This window comes from Malaclemys terrapin, chromosome 8, assembly GCF_027887155.1.
Source record: "Malaclemys terrapin pileata isolate rMalTer1 chromosome 8, rMalTer1.hap1, whole genome shotgun sequence".
Classification (NCBI taxonomy): domain Eukaryota; kingdom Metazoa; phylum Chordata; order Testudines; family Emydidae; genus Malaclemys; species Malaclemys terrapin.
This window is the reverse complement of record NC_071512.1, coordinates 89,600,377-89,625,851: the sequence shown is the minus strand read 5'-3', so window position 1 is coordinate 89,625,851 and position 25,475 is coordinate 89,600,377. Positions and strand designations below refer to the sequence as shown.

General features: G+C 39.3%; 2 protein-coding genes across 2 annotated transcripts in view; one reads left to right on the top strand and one right to left on the bottom strand.

Annotated features, from left to right (window-relative positions):
- The window catches only part of LRRC7 (leucine rich repeat containing 7), a 344,062-nt gene extending 326,626 nt beyond the window's left edge, over positions 1 to 17,436 (top strand). The window contains exon 26 of the mRNA XM_054037099.1: positions 7,985 to 17,436. Coding sequence (XP_053893074.1) covers positions 7,985 to 8,092 — 108 coding nt within the window. The 3' untranslated portion in view covers positions 8,093 to 17,436. The remainder of the gene's footprint in view (positions 1 to 7,984) is intronic.
- Positions 17,437 to 17,542: 106 nt separating this feature from the next.
- LRRC40 (leucine rich repeat containing 40) overlaps positions 17,543 to 25,475 on the bottom strand; it is a 31,880-nt gene continuing 23,947 nt past the window's right edge. The window contains exons 13-15 of the mRNA XM_054037103.1: positions 24,700 to 24,777; positions 21,196 to 21,381; positions 17,543 to 18,320 (exon numbers count right to left, since the gene is read on the bottom strand). Of these exons, the coding sequence (XP_053893078.1) occupies positions 18,215 to 18,320; positions 21,196 to 21,381; positions 24,700 to 24,777 (370 nt within the window). The 3' untranslated portion in view covers positions 17,543 to 18,214. The remainder of the gene's footprint in view (positions 18,321 to 21,195; positions 21,382 to 24,699; positions 24,778 to 25,475) is intronic.

The window sequence follows — 25,475 nt, the reverse complement described above, 5'->3', positions numbered from 1 at the left end:
CTATGTGGGCGAGGGATAGAGGTTCCTCTCCCTCTTCATCATCTATCCAGCTTGTCCTCAATTACCTCCTGTCCCTTAGGACCCAAGGGCAGGCGCCTTCCTCTATCAGGGTACACCTGGAGGCCATTTCGGCTTTTCACTCCCTGGTGCAGGGCCTTTCGGTGTTTTCACATCACATGACGTCCCGGTTTCTAAAAGGGTTAGATCGGGCATTCCTTTACGCCAGACCCCCAGTCCCGCTCTGGGACCTGAACCTAGTGCTCTCCCGCCTCACCGGGCCTCCTTTCGAGCCCTTAGCCACATGTTCGTGGTCCCACTTACCATGGAAAGTGGTGTTCTTAGTAGCTATCACCTCAGCCCACCGGGTCTCCGAGCTCAGGGCTCTGACCTCTGAACCACCGTATACGGTCTTCCATAAGGACAAGGTACAGCTCCGCCCTCACCCCGCCTTTTTGCCGAAGGTGGTCTCGGCTTTTCACATGGATCAGCATATTTTCCTCCCTATCCTCCGCCCTAAGCCCCATTCCCCTAATGAGGAATGCTGCCTGCACATGTTAGATGTCCGCAGAGCGCTGGCCTTCTACCTAGACAGAACCAGGCCATTTAGGAAGTCCCCCCCAGCTGTTCATTGCATCGGCCGAGCGCATGAGGGGGCGTCCGGTCTCTACCCAGCGGATCTCCCGCCGGATCACCTCGTGCATTCACACCAGTTACGACCTGGCAGGGGTTCCCCCGCCTCCTATAGTGCAGGCTCATTCGACGAGATCTCAGGCCTCGTCAGCAGCCTATGTGGCTCACATCCCTATTCAGGATATATGTAGGGCTGCTACATGGTCCTCTGTCCACACCTTCTCCTCGCACTATGCAATCGTCTCCCAAGCACGGGATGACACAGGGTTTGGTAGGGCGGTACTCTGCCTGGGTAACCCTTAAAACTTTAAACTCCTCCCCACCTCCATCAGGTATAGCTTGGAGTCACCTATAGTGGAATACACATGAGCAATCACTCGAAGAAGAAAGGACAGTTACCTGTTCTGTCACTGGCGTTCTTCGAGATGGGTTGCTCCCGTCTATTCCACATCCCGCCCTCCTTCCCCTCTGTCGGAGTTGTCTGGCAAGAAGGAACTGAGGGTGAGGGGGGGCACGCAGCCCCCTTTATGGTGCAATATACAGATGCTACTCCAGGGGTCGCAGTGGTGCTCCCCCTCTACGGGTACTGCTAAGGGAAAAACTTCCGGCACTGGTGCACGTGGCGAGCACGCACACCTATAGTGGAATACACCTGAGCAACACATCTCGAAGAACGCCAGTTACGGAACAGGTAACTGTCCTTTACATCCGCCATGGAAATGGCAGAGGATGAGACCTCAATCTGCACCTTGCAGTAGTACTAAAGAGGGGACAGTGGTGGGCCTCCTCCACTCACCCAGTTTTCATGGGAAGAAGGGGATATTCAGCTCAATGGACTTTGTCACTGCTCTGTGGCTAATATAGTGTTTACATAGTCTGGGATTTCAAAGGAGTCTAAGGGAGGTAGGTGCCTAACTTCTGTTAAATTTCAGAGGGATTTGGGTGCCTACTTCCCATTAGTTCCTTTAGAAATACCAGCCAAAATCAACAGAGGTGGCAAGTGCTGTGCCCCTTCCAGGATCAGGTCCAATATCTGTCATTATTCCACCAAGGGCAGTCAGAGCAGGGGCAAAACCAAGGCTGGGATAAGAGAAGATTTTTGTAGTCAAGCCCGGCCAGGGTCGATACCAGGGGTCCGAGTCTGAGTCAGGTTTCAGGGTCCGAGTCAGGAGACATTGTCAAGCCAGTGATTCAAGTGCAAGGAACAGTTATGGCAGCTACAGAAGATCCATACTGTTGTCTGGATACTTCCTGGAATACCCCTTGGGTTTATATAGGGCAAGCAGTCACAGGGTTGCTGTCTGTCAAACCCTTGAGACAGAATTTCCCATGATCTGGGTCCACAGCAGATCATAGTAAGTGAAGCACAAGTTAGTTACAGCTGCTGCTGGGTGACAACCTGGAGCTGCCAGCTGCCTGGTAGCTATACAGGCCTGGGTTCTAGACTCAGACTATAAGGTCAAAGGGGACCATCGTGATCTTCTAGTCTGACCTGCACATTGCAGGCCACAGAACCTCACCTCACCTGTGGGGCCTTACAGTATCACTCTGTTTCCAAGGTGATTATATCTGCTGTACTGTGCATTCATCCTGAGACAAATGTGGCTAATCCAGTTCCTCTGACCTAGGAAGTATATCTAACCTATGGGTATACAACAACCAGTAATGGGTCAGAGAGTGGCCCATTTTAGCTTGAAGAAGCTAAATTTCCATCATCAAGCTGAAAGGTGTTTGAAGTAATTTCCCTTTCTCTGTTGGATTTCATCTCACTACCAGATACAACTAAATCACCCCAACAGAGATTATTTACCACAGGGAATCTTAATACCCTCTGACAAGCCAATATGGGTTATTATATGTGATTGAACTGTACTATCAGAGTCTGAGTTAGACAGTAAGTAACTGGGGACAGGGACTGTCATCTTAAAGGTTTGTTCTGCACCAAATGCACGGTAAATAAGTTATTAATAATGATAACATAGTGGCAAATTATCCAGAACCCAGCCACTATGCTTTCCTTTTTCAGATTTCAGAACCTGGCCATTGCTTAATTTCTGGCCAACAAACTTGGGATGGATTCTTGGTAAGTCTCCCATTGAATTAGACTTGATGAGGATTTTTCTGTAAAGATGGTATAAATGGTGAAAAAATGTTATAAAACATATTTCTTTTCATTGCAGATGGCAGTGAGAACACATGAAGAGGCAGATACTTCCTGATCCCATTTCAGAGCCAATCTTCTGTCCTGAAGAAATAACACAGTCCATTGTAGAGCATGTTTAGAATGTCTGAGGTATCAAAAGTGAGATTTTTGTGTGTTTATCGGGGAAGTTGTTTAGCTCGCCCCATGTAAAATGTGTTGGGTCTTTGCAATAACATGCCTGCTATCTGATATGGCCCATGAATGGGGAACATTTCTCCTCAAAAAGCCTGCCCTTCCTGTTTTTTTTTTTTTTTTTTTTTTTAAAGTCAGCATTGAATTTTTTTAGGAATGGTGGGGAAATAATGGCAAATATACAGACCCAATCTACAGTAGTTCCCACTGAGTAAATCAAATTACAAATGTTTCAGGGAAAGACATTGGGCCAGGGCTAAAGATACAGGGAAATCACATGCTTTGCAGGTGAAGAACTGCTCATTTCTGAGAAATGTCCCTTCTTTTTCAAGGCCATTCAGCTGTAGGAACTTTGGGATGGATCATATTTAATTTCTCAGTACAATAGCTCCCTATCAATTTTCACCATCACTAGGTCAGAAAAATCTCCAGATTTGACACAGTATAGAGCAAGAGCAATACAAAGAGCATCTTTTCCATTTTCTCTGGAGTCCTGACTGGGAGCAGCTGAAAATATCCATTCAGAGCTACAGTGCTTCGTGTCCTACATATGAAGTTTGTGAGTGTTCATGGTCTCTTGGCTTCCAGTCAAGGTCTCCAGGTTAAAAATACCTGCTTCTTAACTGCTGTAAGGAATGTGACTCAGAATGAAATGTCGTCCTTCAGATAAGACTGAAGGATTTGCTGCACCTTCTGAAGCAGCAACAAGCATCTGAATCAGAAATAATGGTAAGGAAGGAAAACTGTGGTAGGAGCATGAGTGGAGATGAGTCTTCAATTCCTTGGCTGATTTTTCTATGCTTTTTGTTGCCTTTTGTGGTGCACTGAGTCTCTAAGCCTGTTATGCAGTTCAGGTGTAGAGAAATTTCTAGTCTGCTTATGCAGTTGCCTTCATTTGACTTGACATTGGGCATTCTGAAGCTCAAAGGTTGCTCTGTAGCAGATAAAAGAGGAGGTCTCCCTTAGAAACAGAACTGACGGATGTCAAAGAATTTAGAATAAAATAGAGTTACTGGATCTGATTCCCCATTGCCTATTGTCTTGTGTAGTCAGTTACTGCTAGGCAAAATGCAAGTAAAACTACCAAATCAGAATTCTTCTCTTACACTTGGTTAACATTTTACACCCATTTTGCAGTGACTTTGCATTATGTAAGTGCTATTTTCTTGGATGTAAGATTTTTTTTTGGTCTTGAATGTTCTTGGTAACAAAATAATACAACTCTATAAACTACCCACTGACGTTTAATGCCTAGGCTACATTTGGAAAAAAACTGTAGGGATTAATAGTCATTTATTCCTGATTTTGTTTTTGTAACTGAAAGCTTGTCATTCAGTAGAAGCTGTAATATAATAATCTTCCTCGGAGAATTCAGTGAAGAATTACCTTCTTTCAAAATGGTTGCCATCTCTCATTGTTCTCAGTAGGAGTGACACCGCAGTGACATCATAGAGGGTTGGGGGGAATTACTTTGTCATTAACCATCTATTTAATTTAATCTGGGCTTTGGACACTAAAATGCATTAATCTTAATTGTATGGTCATCACTGTAGGACAGAGTTAAGGTTGTTTGGGTGTCCTCACTGTACATTTCTATACTTTAATATGTTTGGATTCATTTTAACTTTAATCGTAACTGAATTTCCTGGATTTGTAATTCTTTGTTTTGTTTTTATTTTATTTTGGGGGGAGATAATTACAACATCCCTGTAATCTATTTTTACAGTAAATTATTGATATGTACTCTCAACCTTGCCTCCATCTTAACATACTGTTTTGTCAGGAATTAGATCTAAATAACTATACAGGGTACAAGGCAATGGAAAGCAAGGCCCATAAATCCTAGATATACATGGATTTAATAGCGTGTGTTACAGGGAGTGGGGTGAATACAGCACGTAGGCTGAAAGAAATAGAGGATTCCTGAATATGTTACCTAAAAGAGAATTTTCTTTCCAGTTGTGGCCTGTTTCGGCTGCTCTGGAAGTGTAATGCGGAGTAAACTGGCACCCTAGGAAATACTCCCTCTGTAAAAGGGTTTCTCCAGTGACTAGGGCTGGTCCTATGCAACCCTCACTTGCAGAACCAAGCATCTTGTGGATGAGATTGCACTGTTCTTTGGCTTATTCTAAGTGAGTGGAACAGATTGCAGGTAACTGTGTGACTTTGCTGTAACAAAGATCAGCTCATGAGGTCGCTGTGTATAACGCTAGGGGCCAAGGAGGCCCCAAACACAGCCCTGAATGCCAGCGTGTCCTTTTGGGGGTTTGCTTTTTGACATACAAATGAATGCCTTTGAAACCTTTTTCTGCCTGATATTTGTACCCTGTTTCTCAGTGCTAAATTATATTACTGTATGAAGTAAAACAAAAATTAATAAAAGGAGTTGCTCTTTACTGTAGTGTTGTCTTTCTTTTCAGCATGGTTCTGCCTGTTACTTCTTTACTTATACTTTTAAAGTACATGTACATAACTGCTGTAGCTACTACGCTGTTATTACATGGCACTTTCCCTACCTTCTGTTTCCCCACCGTCAGAAGTTTGCATCCTGAATCCTTTGCATCCATTATACATTTGTGTGTTATTCAAGCTTTCAACTGTGCGGTTGCCTCTCAAATGAGATCTTCTTCATGTTTCATGAACAACAGAATAAAATGGACTCTTCCATTTATTCACCACACATAGAGGCCTGATCCTTTGCTTTTTCAAGACAATGGATGTGTTCAAGTAGAACAGGATCTGGACCCATGTATAGCTTCTTCAGAAATTGCAGTCCCGCTTAGATATTATAATTTCTTTATTTTTAATTTATGAAATGTACTTCTCCACTAAAATTCAAACCTCTTTACAAAAATGAAAAAAAAAATAAACAACAAATATTAGAACAAAATTTACTTCTAGCCCAAACCACTTGGAACCTGCTTCTTCAGTCACCTCTCCTATCTTTGACAAAAGCCCGTGTAAACAGATGAGCTTTTGTACCTTGGACTTGCATAGACCAAGAGTGAAATATCTTTCATCAAGAGATCCTGTTTCTTTCCCCTAGACATTCTAATTTAGTGACTTAGTAAAACTGCCAAAATTGATGACAACTTTATGCAGTGTTTGTTTAGAGAGTTGCATGTGTGAGAGAGCAACATCATTTGGAATTTAGGGAAGTTAATCCAGACTTAGACTTATGTAACCAAAAGCAGAATTTGGCCCATCTAGTTCACACCAATTCTCTCAAAATATAGCATTTTTTCTTGGGATTTATAGTCATCACTTCTTATTTTTAAAAACTTAATGAAATCATCATGTTTTTATAAGTAATCTATTCATGGTTTAAAATTCCAGACCCCCCCCCCCATCACATCTACCATTCAGCCTTCTGTGGTGGGCCTGAATTCAGTGCAATTACTCCTGATTTTTCCTAATGTAAATGAGAACAGAATCTGGTCTAATACAACATACACACATTTTTTTGTGTGTAATTTTTTGGACGCAACAGAAGATATAGCTGGGAATTGGTCCTGCTTTGAGCAGGGGGTTGGACTAGATGACCTCTTGAGGTCCCTTCCAACTCTGATATTCTATGATATGATTAAAACACTGGCCTACAGAAAAAAGTGCAGTGAAGACATTCTCCTAAAGAGCATGTGAGCCACAGCATACCAGCAGTCAGAAGTGGATAAAGTACTTGAAAAATAGCACAAATTGAAATAACCTACAGTTACACATCTTCTGGACATAACATGAAAACACTGAAAGGAGGCAGAAATTCTATGGCCCCAAGAACTTGCAGCAAGAGAGTACTGTGGCATTTTAGTCCTGTGAAAGAATGCAGGACTAAAAAAAAAAAAAAAAATCCCTCTGGACTGTTGTTTCTAGTTGACAAGGTCCTGCATACAAGGGAGCATATGTGACTGTGTTGTCTTGGGGCCATGTTGTGACTGCTGTCTGTAGCAGTATGTGGAGTGATCATATGCCTGGAAATGCTTATGTCATATAATCAGCAGTCTTATGCTTTGACACATTTACCTTCGGTAGCTTGTCCACAAACTGGTGTGGTGTGCCCCTCTGGTGATATGCTTAGACTCAAGAGCTGGATCTTTGTACTTCTGAGGTGGGAGCACCAGGTCTGTCTGTTACGGTGTCTAGATACTACGATAGGCAAAGTAGAGATTAGATAGAACTAGATGTAAGCAACTTGCTCAGCAGTATCTATCCTCCTAATACATAGTTACCCATCTGCCATTTTCCCTGTCGTGAACTGCTTTTCTGTTAGTAGTTAATGATGCATTAGGCAGAATTAACTTCTGTGGAAATGTCATTTGGAAACTACAGGGAAAAGCACCTTATAAATTGCTAAGATTATGGATAGATTCAGAGGGCATGCTCCCTGAGTATAGGACTCAGCCTGCAGCCCCTCTGCATGCAGGACTACCAATAGCTTCATTTAGGAGTTCCACACAGAGTAACTTCACCATCAGGCTCTCACTGCAGATAGCTCACTCTTTATTCAACTGACATATCCACTTTTTCCATATCGAGTCCTTCCCTCCCTTCTGTCACCGCTAGATGATGGTAGCATAACACGTACATACTTGGCTACATCTGCTTGCTTGGAGACCTCTGGAACTAACTTTCTTATGCTTTGTCACTCAACAAACCATGCTTGCTGGGGTAACCTCTACTTTATGTATCCTGAGATTAAATCTATACCCTTGATGGTCCAGTTAAATCTCTAATTTTATAGCTCCGTTGTGTAAGATACTGCTATAGCAGGATTTTTTTTTAAAGTTATAAGAAGTGAATTGTTACACTATTATTATTTAATTAGAATGTTACTGTTATTCTCTTCAAGGTATGGAATCACATTTCCACCAATCAAAAGTAATCACAAGTAGTCCAACGTTCTTTTTAATCTTTGAACCATCAGGTTTCTTTTACTTTAATTTTCAGCTCTCCCCCAAAAAAGTAAAAAATGCTAAACATAACTTTATTTGATTATTTCCTGTTTTTATTTGTGTGTTACAGGCAAATGGACACAGTTTTGTACATATGGAACATGAGAAAGCTGTATTACTACTGAAGAGTTTCCAGAATACAGTAGACCTAGTTATTCAACGTGAGCTTACTGTCTAAGTATTTTTTATAAATAGTAAACATATGTCTAGCCAGATCTAACGTTCAAACAGAAATTTATACATAGGAAACAAATTTTGCCAATTGCTGGACCAATGGCAAACATTAGTGCCAAATGTATAATACTATATGTTAGTACTGCGCCTCTTAAAAAATGTTAACTATATAAATATGATGTTCATGTGGTTATGTATTAGTTTTAATTGTCAGCCTCTGGCTGTGCATTGGTGCAGTTTCTTTTTTAATCAAGTTACTTCTCAAAGTGGATTTCATAAACTTCAGAACACAGAAGCACACAAAAGCTCTTTATGAATTCTGCTGTCCATCAAAAATACTGCCTCAAAGTTGTATATATCTTTATAAAGAAAAACATATATTGAGTTGTAATTCCCATAAAATATTTCTATCACCAGTGCTATACTAAAAGAAAGATTATAGAGAAAAAATATTTTCATAGACACCACTAAGAAAGTAAATATTAAATTTGAACTTTAGTATGTTGATTTTTTCAATGCAAATATATATATGCCTTATAGAAGTAACTGTACAAGTACAGTGTTTAGTGCTGAGTCCATACTAATTAGCTGAATTATTGCAATACAGGGTGAAATACTTCATAAATTATACTTTCAAGCCTGGGACCTAAACATAATAGTCTAGGCAAAATTAATTGCTTTTGTCTGATCCTTTTAGCTGATTACATGTAAGCTTGTAAAACAGACATAATTTTAGATAGTGTTGTTCCTCAAATAAAAGCAGTGAGTAGTGGTTGGCAGGAAAAACTAATGCTTTATTTTTGTGAATTTTTTAATTTATTTAAAATTATAGAGCCCTTTCAATAAACTTTGATTCCCAATTCTCCCACCGGACTATAATACCCCTGAGTAAGGAGGGCCAAATCTAGCCCTTTGTGGGCAGCAGTCCCATTGAAATAAGTGGGACTACGCAGGTACAATGCATCGCTAGTAAGACTAGATGACATTTAAAATATTTTCTCTCTGAGGTGTGCTATATAAATACCAGTAGGTAAATCTCAGTGCAGTTCTAAGGGGACAGGAATAGATACAGCACAAAACTACATTACATTGGTGTTATTTCAGTAATCCAAGTTTTAGTAATTCCTACAGCTGACAGCATGGAAAATCAATTTCTGTGCCATGGATAAGTCTACGTATATTGGGTAAATCCTGTTTCCATTGAAGTCAATGGTAAAAAATTGTGACTGCTAATGAGAGTTTTTGATGGAAATAAATTGAGTATTCCGAATTGGTTTTATTAAATTTGAACATTTTTAAAAAACACAAATCACCTAAATTGTGACTATTGTAGATTTTAAAGGTTACTATCAAGAACTTTTTAGTTAATGTGAGGTGTTTCTCTATTGCGTATGTAATGCTGACAGACCCTGGTTGGCAACAGGCAGGACTGAACAGGGGACCTCTGGAGCTTAGTGCATAGCCAATGCTGTAGAGCTGACTCAATCTCTCGCTCTGAGTGGTCTTGCTGCCACTAGATGGGACAGAACATCTCCCCCAAGAGGTGTGGGGGTTATACTCACACTAACTAAAGTTTTCCCTCTCCCCTCTGATTAATTTACATATTAATTAGTTTAATTAAAATATATAATTAAACTTTTTTTTTTAAAGTCAGTTTATGTAATGTTCTGTCTATTATATGGTCTTCTGTTGCTCATTAGATGTCTGAGGTGGGGCTTGTTCCCTCATGAATGTTTTGAATTGTCTTATTTGGATTGCATTTATTTTCAGCTGGCATCTGGCAGCTGTTGCAATGTGACAATACAGCTGGAGATTTGGTCAGTCAGCTTCATCACAATGACAAATTGTGGTTCTAAAGCAACTGGGAACTTTGGGTGCATAGGAATGCAGGGTTAGGGCTTTTGTTTGTATTTACACGTTTCCTGGTTTTAAAATGGTGACTGTTCACATCCCCTTTATTATTTGCTTTCCACAAACATGAATGATTACACGTTTTACTGCAAAACTGGAAAGTTTATTCCAAACCTGCACGTGTAAGTTCTCACAGAAAACAAATGTTCATTTTGTACAAGTCCTCATACTGGAAGTGCTGCTGCACTCATCCATTCAGGAGGCAGAAATACCACCATGTAACTTATCTGACTACAACTGATCCATACCAGCTCTAATTTTAAATATTTACACCCAAATAGTTTGAATTTAGTTATTCTTTCACCTAAGAGTACAGAGGAGATTTCAAATTCCTCTATTCCAAGATATTCAGCAAATAAATTCAAATGAGTTATTCAGTTATTTGTGTCAGCCTGGGGTGCAGGAATGCAGTATCTTTAACGATGTACAGACGCTCCCTGGGTTACGCAAACCCGCATTTACGGAAAAAGTTCCTTAAGGGGTTTTTTGTTTTGTTTTTGCGTAATTGTCAGGTATATGTCCTCAACTTACGCAAAATTCGACTTACGCAAGCAGAGCCATAACTAGGGATTTTTGCCCCCGAGGCAAAGGACGGGGCGGCACGTCCAGCTCTTCGGCAGCGGGTCCCTCTCGGAGGGAAGGACTTGCCCCCGAAGGAGAGACTTTCTGTGCCCCTCACCTTCCGCCTCACTCGCCTCGCCCTCCTTATGGCACTGTATGCAAGGTGTTCCAGAACGGAACGCTTGCGTAAGTCGGGGAGCGTCTGTAACAGCAGCAGAATTGCAAAGGCCATTATTCAAATTGTCAGCATCATCAGCTATCCCTTTCGTAATAAAACAGTCAAGAGATGCTCACATCCATTCTTTACATGCAGAAATTCACTCAATGTAAACACACTAAATGTAATACATTCTGTGGGAATTTCACTAATTTATTTGCATAGCTCAAACATATCCCTTGACTTCCCTTGGCAAGAAAACTGAGTAAATAAAAAATTAGTTTTGAGTCATGTTGTAACATTGCCTACTACATCCCTCTCCTAAGCAAAACTAGAAGACAGAATCCTGAAGCATGTTACAAAATTAAATATTTTATTTATATAGCACCAAGATGTGGTAGGCTTTTTTACAGAGACAAGTGGGATGACGAGGGTTCTGCTCTAGGGAGCCTACAAACTACATAGACAACATATTGAAGAAAGATGTAATATAACAAAAGCCAAGTGATCTTTTTTCAGAGTAGCAGCCGTGTTAGTCTGTTGTGTCACATTTTGTTCTGATGGATTTTTGATTACGTACACTTATTATGCCAGTGTGGTTTGTAAGCCTGAGTGTTACAAGATACAAGTAGTTTTTTTATTCTCCCTACCTCTCCTCCAGCTCTTTCTTGTCCATTATATAGTCAGCTGTAGACTTGGAGACTTTAAACTTCCCCCTTAATTAATGAAGTCTTTGTTGGGAATAAAACCAGACATTCCAGTGGAACCTCTGTCACATTTAAGGCCTGATGCTGCAGATTTTGGAGTCAACGGAAGCTTGGCTAAGTAAAAGAGCTTCTCCTGGTAAGTGAGCAGGAGTTCAGGCTTTTCGTTCAGACAGTAGTTGAGCTTCAAGATGCGTCTTCCCCACCCCAATCTCCCAAAAAGCAAGCATGATTCTCTTTGTACTTTGTTGTATTTATATACAAATTGACAGAGGGAATGCTCATATTTTGAGCAATGAAGGAAGTGTTCATTGTGGCTAATTAGTATGTGGTGTTCTTGTTTTGATGTAACACACTTGTCTTTTCTGGAGCGATTCAATAAATGCAATTAGGAAGTCACATATTATGTGCATGGATACCTTGGTTCAGCTATCTTGTTAAACTTGAGATTCTAGGGCAGGTACTGGCAGCAGATGAATAGCATATATATGATGTGGCACCCTGGAGTATATTGCATAGATGTGGTTATTTTCATGTTTCGTCAGTGAGTTCTGAGGCAGGCAGCTGTGATCTCAAAATTGCATATAGGTTCCTGGGTCCAGGCTATTAGCTAGTACACACTACACCATGTGCTTTCATATCAAGTACACAATACCTAAAGCTCAGGAATTTTTTTTTGTAGCTACTAAAGAGAATTTTTGACAATGACTTAAACATGGTGTTTTAGAAATAAAACCAGAAACTCCAAATTGCCTTTGGAACTTCTACCCTTTTCAATTTCCAGCTTCCTGTCGGCTTTCAGCTGTGCTAAATTTGTTCCCATGGTAACATTTCTGCTAGCAGTAAAACTGTGACACTGCTTTTTAGGTTTCTGCACAACAAAGCTCATCTAGTGCTACTCAAGTAAAGGTTAGATTAAAAGTGCAGGGCATTGCTACAATTCCCTTGTTCTGGTTTTACAGCAGCTGTTAAGGAACACAGAATGGTTACTATCACAGCTCACATGGCAAGTCACTGTACAGAAATTAGAACTTATCAGGGTTTCAACTCCCAAGCACCACTATGAAAATGTATAACAAAAGTATCAACTGTATCTTAGCCAAACGTGTATTAGGCTAGGTCTACACTATCCGCCTGAATTGGCGGGTAGAAATCGATCTCTCGGGGATCGAATTATCGCGTCTCGTTGGGACGCGACAATCGATCCCCGAATCGACGCTCTTACTCTACCAATGGAGGTGGGAGTAAGCGCTGTTGATGGGGAGCTGTGGAGGTCGATTTTGCCGCCGTCCTCACAGTCGGGTAAGTCAGCTCCGATAGGTCGAATTCAGCTACGCTATTCGCGTAGCTGAATTTGCGTATATTAAATCGACCCCCCCTGTAGTGAAGGCCTGCCCTTAGCCAATGCAACAGTAACTCCCCAATCAACCATATTTCCAGATAGTCATATAAAATAGGGCACAACCCACTTTTGTGTTTCCAGTTTTATACGGAACTCCCTATCCAGATTTTTGGAGTATGGGTTAGTTTCTCTAAGCTTGTTCTGAGCCTAAAGCGCTTTTCCCCAGTTGCATCCCACTGGTTGATGCCACAGCTGGAATTGAGTACTAGCCAACAACCTCTGGCCACAGGTCATTCTCAGAATGGGAGAAATATCTAAAGAGACAAGACCCCAGGAGACTCAATTCATTTCCTAAAGAAGTCTCCAGTCTCAATAACAATTCTTTACCCATTCTGTTTTTTATTGTAATTAAAAAATTTTAAATTTCAAGTATATTTTCATTCACTGAAATGTATTTTCTAACAAGCCAGATTTGTAAAAATATATCTGTCCCTTTATTCATCACGATCCTGCTCCTTTGTGCAATTATATTACAGCCTGAGCTACTGCGAGACTACTCAAACTATGACTAAGGCGGCTTCTATTTATACACAGGAACAATTTTAAGGAAGTTCACTAAATGCCATGTAAATGGTAAAATAGAAAGCTGCCAGCTGTCTGTTGAATTTCCCAGGCTGAAAGAGCATAGGCAGATGTTACTAGGTTTTCTGAAAATGAAGAAACTTGTACAAAATTGCTTTAGCTCATTTGGTTATTTTTACAGCTGCAAACTCATACCACGAGCACTTCCCTGAGTACGAGTAATTCTTAACAGTTCTAAAACCATCTGACCATAATAAACTCTTAAAAGAATCGAATGTAATATGTTTAGGAAATCTGCTTGCCACTGCTATTACTATGTACTGCTCACATTACATCTTGCTCCTGCTTGCAACTCTAACCAATCCCTGTTATTCAGCTTATGTGGTCTGATGTATATTTTGTGTATTAGTAAAGAAAAAGTAATGATTGAGTTCATTTTCACAAACCATAGTTTCTTTTCCTATCCTGTGCAAGTGACTATTCAAAAGACGCATAGGACCGGATTCTGCCACAGGATACATGTCCCAACTCCCAGGGAAGTCAATGGGAATTTAAGGTCATATCCATTAGCTCAACTAGCTTTGCAATCTGTGCCCCCCATCTTCCTAACTAGAAAAGGGTCTTGTCAACTTTCTGTACAGTTAGCTTGTGAATGTACTGGGTTCAGCCGCCACTCACCTCGTGCTCAGAAATTACCATGCAAGCCCAACTGGGACTAAAGTAAACATTAATATAACCACCCGTTTGCTAATCTTCATAAAAGGACACAAAATTGCAACCGCCAACGGTGGGCTTTGAATTGGCCATCCAAGAGTAAGATATACTTACTAGCTTTTCACTTGCTGGGTCTGGGCTTTTTATATTTTAAACTTCCAAATGTAAGTATTATTAAAATAAAATAGTCATCCAGTCAATTTTAGATTTCAAATAAGTGGAATAAAATTATAAATTTTGTTTTTTTATTAACCAGATTTGTTTATTTCACTGTACTGTAAATATGAGCTAAACATAAAAGCAATGATGCAACTTTCAGGCCAGTAGTTTGGAATGGATATTAATTGAGTTGGTCTTTCTCTGACTCCAGTTTTGCTAGGCTAAATAAATGGCCTTACAGCCATATGTGTGCAGCACAACAGTGACACCCAGAGGCCAGGCAATGTAACCAGAGCTCCTTTTCCTCAGAGTGGCAGTTTGAATTTTGATCAGACCTCAATGAAATTTTACCTTTGCAAAAGAAAATTCTCAGAAGGTATTATTTGATACTTATAGCATTTTAAACAGTTCCTTGTTTCTTTAGAAATTCTTATTAGCATTAATAGCCTCAGACAATTCAAGCAGATATTCTGTATATGAATGCACTCCATTTCATTGCATATAGTATTTACTTGCCCCCTTGTAAAGCATTTAATGAAGAACCACCAACAAGCCACAACAGTGCAGCACAAGAGGCTTGATCTTTATCAATTGGGGCCTTTTAGGCCTCTTTGCTAGCCTAAGTGGGTTTACTCTGAAATCATGGTCAAAACAAAGACTTATGTTAAGTTTTCTACTTGTGAGTACTGTATCCAGTTCAAAACCAACAGCTTACTTTATTAAAAATTTTACCATTTTATAAAAGACATGTTTAATTATGATGGAGATGGCTGTATTGTAATTAATATTTTGAGATAATTGTGATATTGAGCTTAAATTATATACAAAAAAGTCATTTTTGTATGTGTTAAAAAGATTGCTATATTACAGATGACTAACTGTACTTTTCAGTTTAATTACAGTATTGATGTAAATAAAGCTGAATGAAGAAATATTTACTACTTTATTAACATAGATTGTGAATGTATTTAATGGTTTTGCAGTATAAGGACTTACTGAACTTGAAAGCTGCTTCATTTTATGTGCAAAAAGGTACTTTAAAACTATATTTTAAATCTATTGATTCAGTGAAATCAATTATCTTGTTAGTTAATTTGCACATGCAAGTTGTATCCTTCCAGTTTTATTTTATGTATTGACACTAATTGGTAAGGTGCATATTGTGTTTAGAATGCATTTTGCAGATGCTTTCTGTACATAAAAAAATACAGGGACTAAAACAATGCTGTGCAGTGTATAGCAGAGCCATTTTTCGGCTTTGGTGTACCAACTTTTTCAGTATTTAAAAAGTGTTTTGAATAACATTAAAAAAAGTCTCTTTATTGTACAAATAATAAAAATGTCACATTATTGTAACAAACTTTTGTCATCTTTTAATATAAGAAGGGATATCAATTATCCAAAGGTAATTAATTGTACTGCTGTGTTGTCTGGCTTATGGAAAGAGTTGTTGGTCTCTAGCTAGTTCCTTTTAAACTGCTTGTTAATCTGTTGTTTGATTTAATGAGGAAAAAGTAGTGAAGATAAAGATGCAGTTTTCAAATCTTCACTAAATATTTAACCTGAGGGGATAATGCTTGAGACTCTGCCATTAGTTTTAATTGACACAGTTAGTTTAAAAAGTTCAGATTAAAAAAAACCAAACCCATACCAAAACTTGCCTGTATTCTCCTCTCATTAAACAAGTGTTTGAGTATTCTTCTGGTGAGGCATCATACAGTAGAACCTCAGAGTTATGAACTGCCCAGTCAACCACACACCTCATTTGGAATTGGAAGTATGCAATCAGGCAGCAGTAGAGACAAAAAAAAAAAAAAAAAGCAAATACAGCACACTAGTGTGTTAAATGTAAACTATTAAAATAATTATGGGAAAGTTTAAAAAAAAAGAGTTGAAACTGGTTTTGTGCTTGTTTCATTTAAATGAAGATGGTTAAAAGCAGCATTTTATTTTTCTTCTGTATAGTAAAATTTCAAACTGTATTAACTCAATGGTTAGTGGTAAACTTTTGAAAGAACAACCATAATGTTTGTTCAGAGTTACGCACAACCTCCATTTCCAAAGTGTTCGAAAATCTGAGGTTCTACTGTAAAATTATCGCAACTGTATGAAGAAAAGCTACAGCACCTGAAGGTCTAAAATTCAGTGTCTGTATAGAATGTGCCTTGTATAGAAGCTGGAAGAGTGCCTCAGTAATCTAAATGTTAGACTTGATATAGCTATAAAATGCTGGGTACCATTCATTCAAATAGGGGCAACTTTGGCCTTCAACCATTAGTCTTCCCACATAAATACATTGCCATTTGTTTTGGGGGTTGGGTTGTTTTTTTTTTTTAATTTGGATGGGGCGATGTTTTAAAACAGTAACACTTCTACTCAAACGCCCAACCTCCTTGTCCTTTCCTATTGCTATGTAGTGTTATGTGCCAGCTGTTTGCTGTCCTCCCTCTCCAGAGGGGTTACATTTCAGTGCTGTTGCATGTATTGTGATCATTTATGATGAAAGGTGCTCATTAAATGTAAGACATTAGGGATGGGTGGATTTATTTTGTCTTAATTTTGGACCCACTCAACCATCATTGGGATGAAAGTTTAATTGGAATTGATTTTTAATTTTGCTGTTGGATAGGAGATGGGGAAGAGAGAAAGAGAAAAGTGTTGAATGAAAGCATAGTTTATACACACCATACATAATATACAGGATATCCATTTCAGCTGTCTTCTAATGGCATGAGCAGGGTGAATGTGGCAAAAGGTGGCTTTTCTATTCCTAATAATTAGCACAGGATTCTCTTTACCTCATTTTCTTTTAAGTTCAATCAGGGAGGTGGGGAAAATGGGCTGCAATCCGAAGAAAAAGGCTTGGAAAAATTACTTTTGCAAGCCAAGGTAGGTAGAGATGTTCACCCATTCCTAATATATGTACTGTAGTTTAGTCTGTAAGAATTAAAAGCCACCTGACTTTCAGTACAATACTGAATTCCCTTGAAAATATAGCCTTAAAAACGTGGCAGCTCTCAGTCTTCAATACTGTTTGGAAGTGAAGTGTTCAAAGAACAGTCAATGCAAACCACCATGGGATCAATTTTGATTTAGTCTACAATTTGTTGCATGTAAAAGCCTAAAAAAGAGCAATGTATATACATTTGCATCGCAGTTCAGATCTGACACACCCATTCCCCCTACAAATTTATCACCAGTGTTGATGCATCTTAAGGTGCCATTTCCAGGATGAATAAACAAATTTGTATGTAATATGGCAAGCATATATTAATGTTATTGAGGTAGAGAGCTTGACTGGTACATTAAACTAAACAAAGGTAATGGTTTACACCCAACAGGAAACATTTATTCATTACTAGTCAAACAAGTAGAATTCAATCACTTTTGTAAACACATTCTTCACACTCTTTGTAGCACAGTTCATACTGTATCCTTACCATTATTATAGCATTGGTGTGTAATTTAAGGTTTCGGGCATTTAACAGGAGGCAGACAGTGTGAAACACTTACCTATTTGATTAAGATGTCACCTGCTATAAAGCATTTGGTCCCATAGCTATGGACAATACAAACCTAAGAAAATCAGAAAGTTTACTTTTTACCTTTTATGCAACCCCTTTAGTGTCCCTAAAATTAATTCATAAAAAAAATGTTTTTTTTTAAACTGAACTGTAGAAAAAATTGTCATTGTTAATGGTAGTATCCATTGAAATCACTGCATTACAAATAAAGAAAATTAGCATTGTGGTATTTTCAATTGATCTATGCAACTCTGGAAGAAAAGCTGAGATTTTATGGATGGGCATTTTTTTCAAACATGCAGAGTAAAAGCAGTATTATAAAAATTGCTTTATGGCACAGGCCAGCTTAATCAATAGTTGACAAACAGGAAGGAAGTCAGTTAGAATGATGTATGGCCTTTGAGTTTCTGATTGTAAAAATCTTGCTTGTATTTTGATCCATAAGCCTAACAAAAAAATAAGTGTACTCTGATCAAGTAGGAATTCGACTTCTTAGGTATTCTAGTACAGCTGCTGTTCCTTTTGCCAAAATGGCTGCTCGAGGAGTGCGGAATGGATTTCCTTCTAGCAGAAGTGTCCTGGGGAAGTATAGAAATAAAAATTATTACTGTCAGTGCTTTTGCTTGTGCCAGCACATTCATACACCATGCACACTTATGGTTCTTTAGAAAAATAAAAGAATCCTGCTTAAAGATGGAATAGTAATACTACATTATGAATTTCTGCTACTCTATTTCATATTGGTCTAATTCAAGTGCTAATAGTATGCCAACAGAGATGTAGTGATGGATAGTTTTGTGTGTGCATAATATACCCATGTGCCCTGCAATACTGTACTACTGTACATGTAGGGGAACACATACTTTTTCAGTAAAACCCCCGGCCACGGGGCGGGGGGGGAGGGGGGAAAGAGAGGAGGAGAGGGAGCGTTTATAAAAAATAAATGCTAAAATCAATGGGAATAACTGGTTGTAGCGCTGCGCTAAATGGCAACGTTACCTTTTCCCAACTCAGTTGTTATGCATAGGCCCCTGGGTAAGCACAAGTCCTGTCACCAGAGCACATTCCCATATATTCCCTTCAAGCCTTCCCTATCACCTAAGGTCTGTGTTTTGCTGAACTAGTCAGACCCTTAGGCCCTGTCTAAATAGGGGGGGGGGGGGGAAAAAGGTATTTTTGTTGTGTTAACTAACATATTAAAATTCTACTCATGAACAGCATTTGTCAGTGCTACATAGGTAGTTTTAGAGTTCACAAGAAAACTACACTCCATAAGTCTGCAAGAGTCTAATAGCCCATACATTCATGTTCTTGAAAATATGATTATCCAGTAAATCTAAAACAAAGTCACTTGTAAAATTCTCAGTCAGAAAAACAAGCATGCTGTTTACTCTGAGAAATTTGGGTGACTCAGCACCTCTTCTCAAGCCAAATCAGTTGTGCAGCAGGTGGTTCTCACTTATGCCACTATGGTAAGAGAACAACTGCTACTTCTATTGGAAAAAGCAGTGCTAGGGTTCATAACTTGGCCATTTTAAACTATGTTGAACTGAAGCTTGATATACAAGCTGTCTGCCCACTTGAGATTTCCATTTCATTCACAAAAATGGTTTAAATTGGTAAAGCTAGTGGTAGGCTGAAGAGTGGTTATTGAAAAAGTTATTTGTCCCTGTACGACTTCAAAACCTTAATTTTAAACATAAATTTTATTTAATGAATTGCAAGAAGAAACACAGGAACTGCCAGACCGGAGACCCATTTAGTCTAGTATCTTGTCTTTGTCAACACCAGTAGCATCACAGTGGTGAAATGACCAGCCCCTAGGGCAAGTTTCTATTCAAACTCTTTCATGTAGGGGTTGGATTATTCCCTGAAGCTTGAGAGCTTATATTCTCAAAATGGCTATCTATTGAATCTAACCAGGAGTTAAAGCACTCACCTGGCATGGAGGAGACCCAGGGTCTCCCACAACCAGGCATGTGCCCTCCATCCCAGGTGAGTGGCTAACCACTGGCCTCTCTTTCTCACTTCCCCCACCCTGGACCTAAGAAACCTTCCTAATGAAAGTGGCATTGAAACCATCCTTTCCTATGAAAAGCAGTGGTTTCAACAAACTGGCATTTTCTGACAAAAACTGTTTTGTAGAAAAATTCCTGACCAGCTCTAGTGTGTACACACATTTCCTTTTATCAATGTAAATTTGTTACCTTCCACTTTCATCAACCCCCCCAATCCTGTAGTGTGAAAAAAGTACATATTTGCTCTCAATTTACCTTCTCTGTAACAATCATTTTTTGACTTTTTTTAAAATCTCTTCTCTAAACCAGAACAGTCCCAAATCTTTCATTCTCTCCGCATGAGGAAGTCTTGTTATGCCCCTAATAATTTGCAATCCCCATCTCTGAGCTACTTGTCTCTAGATAAACATTGAGATTGAACAAGCAGGACTGAACAGAGTATGCCAGGTGAGAACCTAAAATTAATTTATAAAGTGCCCATATAATTTTTCAGTGTTATTGTCTATCACATTCTTTATGCACCCTAACATTTTGGGTTTTTTTCTATTTAAACACCGCTGAAGCACACCGAGCAGAGATTTTCATGGAGCTTATACAACTATATCCAGATCTTTCTCCTGAATGCGCAAAGTAATTTAGAACCTACGAATGTAGTTGAGGAGTTAAAATTATTCCTTCCAATATGGGTTATCATACAGATGTCACCGCTGTATTCATCTGCCATCACATTGCCCATTCACCTATCTTTGTTATGAAATTCCTCAGTGGCTTTTCCACTCGTCTATTGTAAATATTGTGTCCTTTGCAAATGATGACACTTTACTAACCCACCCCTTCCTGATCACTGATCAATATATTAAATACCAGTCTTAGTGCAGAATCTTTGGGCAGCCTACTGTTAAGTCTTTTAACAAATTACTTTTGACAAATGGCCATGGGACAAATGTCAATAAATGGGGCACTATACATGAGTCTGAGGACAATCCTCTGTTATGAACAATCCCTGAAGTAAGTGAAGATAAGGCAAGTTAAGAGCAGACAAGCAGCTTAATTCTAAATTTTCCTAAATTGCGGGTTTATTAAGTTGGACTAACGGTCAAGTTTGATGCTCAAGGCCAAACTCCACATTCAGGTACCCCTATGTAATGTGAGAAAGCCTCTAATACGAAGTATAATTTTCATGTTACTTTGTTTGTGTTTAATAGATAAATAAAATCATGAACCAAAAATTTCCTGTATTCTCAATTAGTCTTGAGAAACTATGAAAAAAATTGCAGCTGCTTCATAGCTGATGACTAGAGGTCAGGCATTTTATGAATTTAGACCAACACACAAGTACACTGTTACTCTACCATTTTCCCTGTGACTAAAAAAAGGCCTAAAAAACAGTTATCAAAACCACGTTACCGTGCAGTATTAAAAAAAAAAAAGTCACCTAAGATTTACGCAGTTTCCAAGTTCTGGTGGCACTTGAAGGAGGTCATTATTCTGAAGGTCTAAGGTGCCAAGCTTGTCTATCTTCCTTATTTGCAGAGGGTCTATGGATCCAACCTGATTGTTACTGAGTAGGATAGTTTCAAGTGTTGGGATGCGATAAAGAACATTGGGAAATATTTTAAACCTACCAAAAAATGAAAATAAATTCACTTAAGGAATCAAATCAGAAACACAGATATAAAAAATGGGTAACAAAACAGTAATAGTAAGGTGAAAGACTAGATTTAACTGGATTTGTTTAATAATAACTCATTAAAGATACATTTTAAACACGCATTTTTGCGGCAGTGGCAGTAATACTGATTAGTCTATTTCACAAACATAAAAGCAGAATGTAATTTGTATGACGACTGCTCGGTGCTTATGGGACAGAGAACAAAAGGACAGCAGCACTCATTTTGTAAAACTGAGCGTAGCAATGTCGTCAGCCGGACATATTCCTCCTACAGTCTGAGCTAACAGTTCCTGGTAAACACATTCATTACATTCCCCAAGCTTAATCCTGCTTGTTTTATACCCATGAAAAATTGTCACCATTCAGATACCAACCCCCCCAACCCAAATCCCACTATACTTATGACCACTTTTTATATTAAAACAAGAGCCCTTCATTTACAGACACCATGTTTATGGTCCATGGCACAAAGAAATTAAGTAGAAGCTTCGTTACTTGTAATCATCCAGCATTTTATCCACCCACTGCTCCCTTAACGTGACAGCTGACTAATGCAGCTCTGAAACACTAGTAATGGATGTACTGCACCACACAATTTAAAAATGTTTCAGAAATACTTATCTACAAACTATTTATAGATTCCGCTAAATACTAACAGCTGTATTTCTAGCATAATGCATAGCACCCAGTGATTTAGCAAAAAAACTAAATCACCCCACCATTTTCACAGCTTGTTTTCATTAATTAAGACACAGGCAAGATTTGGTTCCAAAAAGAGTGTTTTCCTTTTAAATATTAATACAGGAAGAACCTTCAATACTGCTTAAAAACAAAACGGATCTTCACTAAGTCATTAAAAAAAACCGCAATTAAAACAATCCTGTGTTAAACAGAATGTGCGTTGATTGTCTTAGCGGAAGGAAAATTACTTCCACCCCACAGAATTCTATTAATTTTTTTCTTGTTGGAAAAACACTGAGATGTTACAGATCGAATCAGAGTTCACAATGGGGGTGGGGTTTTTTGTTTTTTTGGGGGGGATGGGGAGTGTCTTTCTTCCCACTCTCAGTTTTTATTCTGCTCTTTTAATGGCAACATTTTCAAGAGTCTTGCTGCAGCCAGGGTGGTCAGACAAGGGGAGTGCTTTGGGAGACTGTTTTTTAAAACAACACTTTAAGCATAGCTTGTGAGAGGCAGGGGCAGGCTCGATCGGAGCAATGGAGCCAGCCACACTGGGTTTAGCCACGTGTATTGCTGCCTGGAGGAAGGAATCACTAGCGAAGGCAGGAGGGGCCTGCCATTCTCTGCAGCGTCCAAATGAGATGGGAATTAGAAAGAGAATAAATATCAATCGGAATCTATTTAAATCACTGTTATAAATATATAACTAGCTCTGATTATTACTAAATAACAACTATGCCTCAGGAAACAAGTGACATATATTGCTCCCTGCAAGCACCAGCCATTTGCTGCAGCAGTAAGTTCTTTGAAAAATGCGCACCGTACTGTGCATGCAGAAAAGTGTATGCCGATAAATCCCATTGTGCTTTGTAAACTGTTTGAAAAGTTTGGCCCCAATTGGCACCAGCATAGGCAGAGAAAGCTAGCGTCTCTATGCATCACAGCCTAGTACCAGGTACCTTGGTGCAGGGGGATCGGAGGGGGCAGGGAGCCCTGGGGCAGAGGGACAGGAGGGCTGGGGTGGAAGGGACATTCTGGGGCACATGATTTATGAGGAGAGGCTGAGGGAATTGGGCTTGTTTAGTCTGCAGAAGAGAAGAGTGAGGGGGGGATTTGATAGCAGCCTTCAACTACCTGAAGGGGGGTTCCAAAGAGGATGGAGCTCGGCTGCTCTCAGTGGTGGCAGATGACAGAACAAGAAGCAATGGTCTCAAGTTGCAGTGGGGGGGAAGAGGTCTAGGTTGGATATTAGGAAATACTATTTCACTAGGAGGGCGGTGAAGCACTGGAATGGGTTACCTAGGGAAGTGTTGGAATCTCCATCCTTAGAGGTTTTTAAGGCCAGGTTTGACAAAGCCCTGGCTGGGATAATTTAGTTGCTGTTGGTCCTGCTTTGAGCAGGGGGTTGGACTAGATGGCCTCCTGAGGTCTCTTCCAGCCCTGATCTTCTATGATTCTATCTGCTACTGAAGAAAGTTCCCTTATTCACTGTTCACATAGGGCCTGATCCAGCAAAGTGCTGACTTTGATACATTCAAGCAAATTGACATACGGTTTCAATTAAAAAACCTGGAACATGCACAAGGGACAATTTATATTTTCTTGTAAAACTGATCCCTTTTTAAATGGGCTGAAAATTGTATGAAACGAACCAGCAATGCCGTTTGAAAAAGGAAGAAAGGAATCAAAATCTATACTTTCACACATTGTGTCCTGCCAAACAGACAACAAGCTGGTCAGGAGTGTGTGTTTACACTTTGGTAAGAAGCAGTTTGCCCTGAAAAGCTCTGCTTAGCAATGGTGTCAAATGTTCAAGCCTGCTCCAAATCATGATAAAGTAGTTTCTTCCTAAAACCATGAGCCACCACTAACTAAAAGTGGGAGATGCAAGCTCATTACAAGTCAAGAAAGTGAAAGGCTTTGGTAGATAGCTCAGGTCTGTAAACCCTTTATCGTTGGTAAAATATGAAGAGTCGAAACCTTCATTGACTTCAGTAGGGCCAGGATTTTACAAGAAATGTCTATGACAGAAACAGGATGAAGCCAGTGACCGGCAGGAAACCCTCAAAAATACCCACAGACACCCTTTACAAAAAAAATCACAAGTACAGAGTATTTTTCCTATCAGGTGCTCCCCTCCCAGCATCAGTGACAGAATATTCCTGTGTTAATTATCAGCAGATAGAACCAAAGAACACTTACACCTGCTTAATAAGACATGCAGTGCAGTGCAATCCAATTCCTTAGTTAACATATTTGCAGAATGCTTTGAACATTTAAAGTACTTACTGAGGCTGGGAAAGCAGGAAAAAGGTGTTTTTCCTCATTGAAAAAAAACAATTAAATGAGGTAACTAACATCTCAAATTATTCTCCATTCTTTTCATTAGTGATGTGGAAACAAAACTTCTTTACTAGCAGAATCAGAACCCTAATATGAACAGGCTCAGTAGTATTGAGGAGGGGAAGCATTGTCATTTTTATTCTCCCATGCACATTGCTTCAAACACACAAACAGGATTGCCACATGATGGTCTTTGCCTAATTCTCATTATATGTTAATAGGTCTATCTGCAAGGGTACTTACCTATTGAAGCAAAGATTTATTATTTGCAGTCTTATCAGTGCTTCCATTTCCTCAGGTAAAGATGTCAAAAAGTTATTTCTGAATTGTAAACAAAGAAAAGCAGCATTTATACCCCTTTAGCAAATTTAAGGTTTTCCAGAAAGCAAAAGTTGCTAGTCTGTTCTTGGGCTGATGTTACTAACATGCTAAACCAGTCAACTGCCTCGGGGTATGCCAAAACCAGAGTTAGTGCAGATGGGCATCAAAATCATTGTTTTCTTTAGCATTTGATTTTTGCCAGTCAGAGAACAGATTTTATCAAAGACATACCCAAACATTCTGTAATGTGGCATCACTTTCATTTGACAAGAACTTTCAGTATGTACGGAGTAGGAATTAAGTAAATCAAATCTTTAATCAAGTCACTGCCATAATTTCAATATTGCATTTATATAGCACTGTAATGTGTACCCAGCATTGTACAATGGTCAGAGTGACATACAAAGATCCATCCAAGTTTATGGACTAAAACAACATGTAGTTACAGTTGAGAACATTTCAGTCAAAGTGTGCAAAGAGCTGGCACCCTCCACCCCACCTCTAACACAGAACATATGTACAATGATGTTGCCCAAACCCACCTTCTTTCTTAAAGGGTTTTCAGGAGCTGCTTAAATGAGAAGAGAAAGGGGGCTCGAGGAGACGGAATGGGCCATTTCATATATAGTACTCAAGTAAGGGGGACTAATCAATGAGGGTCATTAAATGTTGCAGTCTTAGACTAAACAAATCTGCCC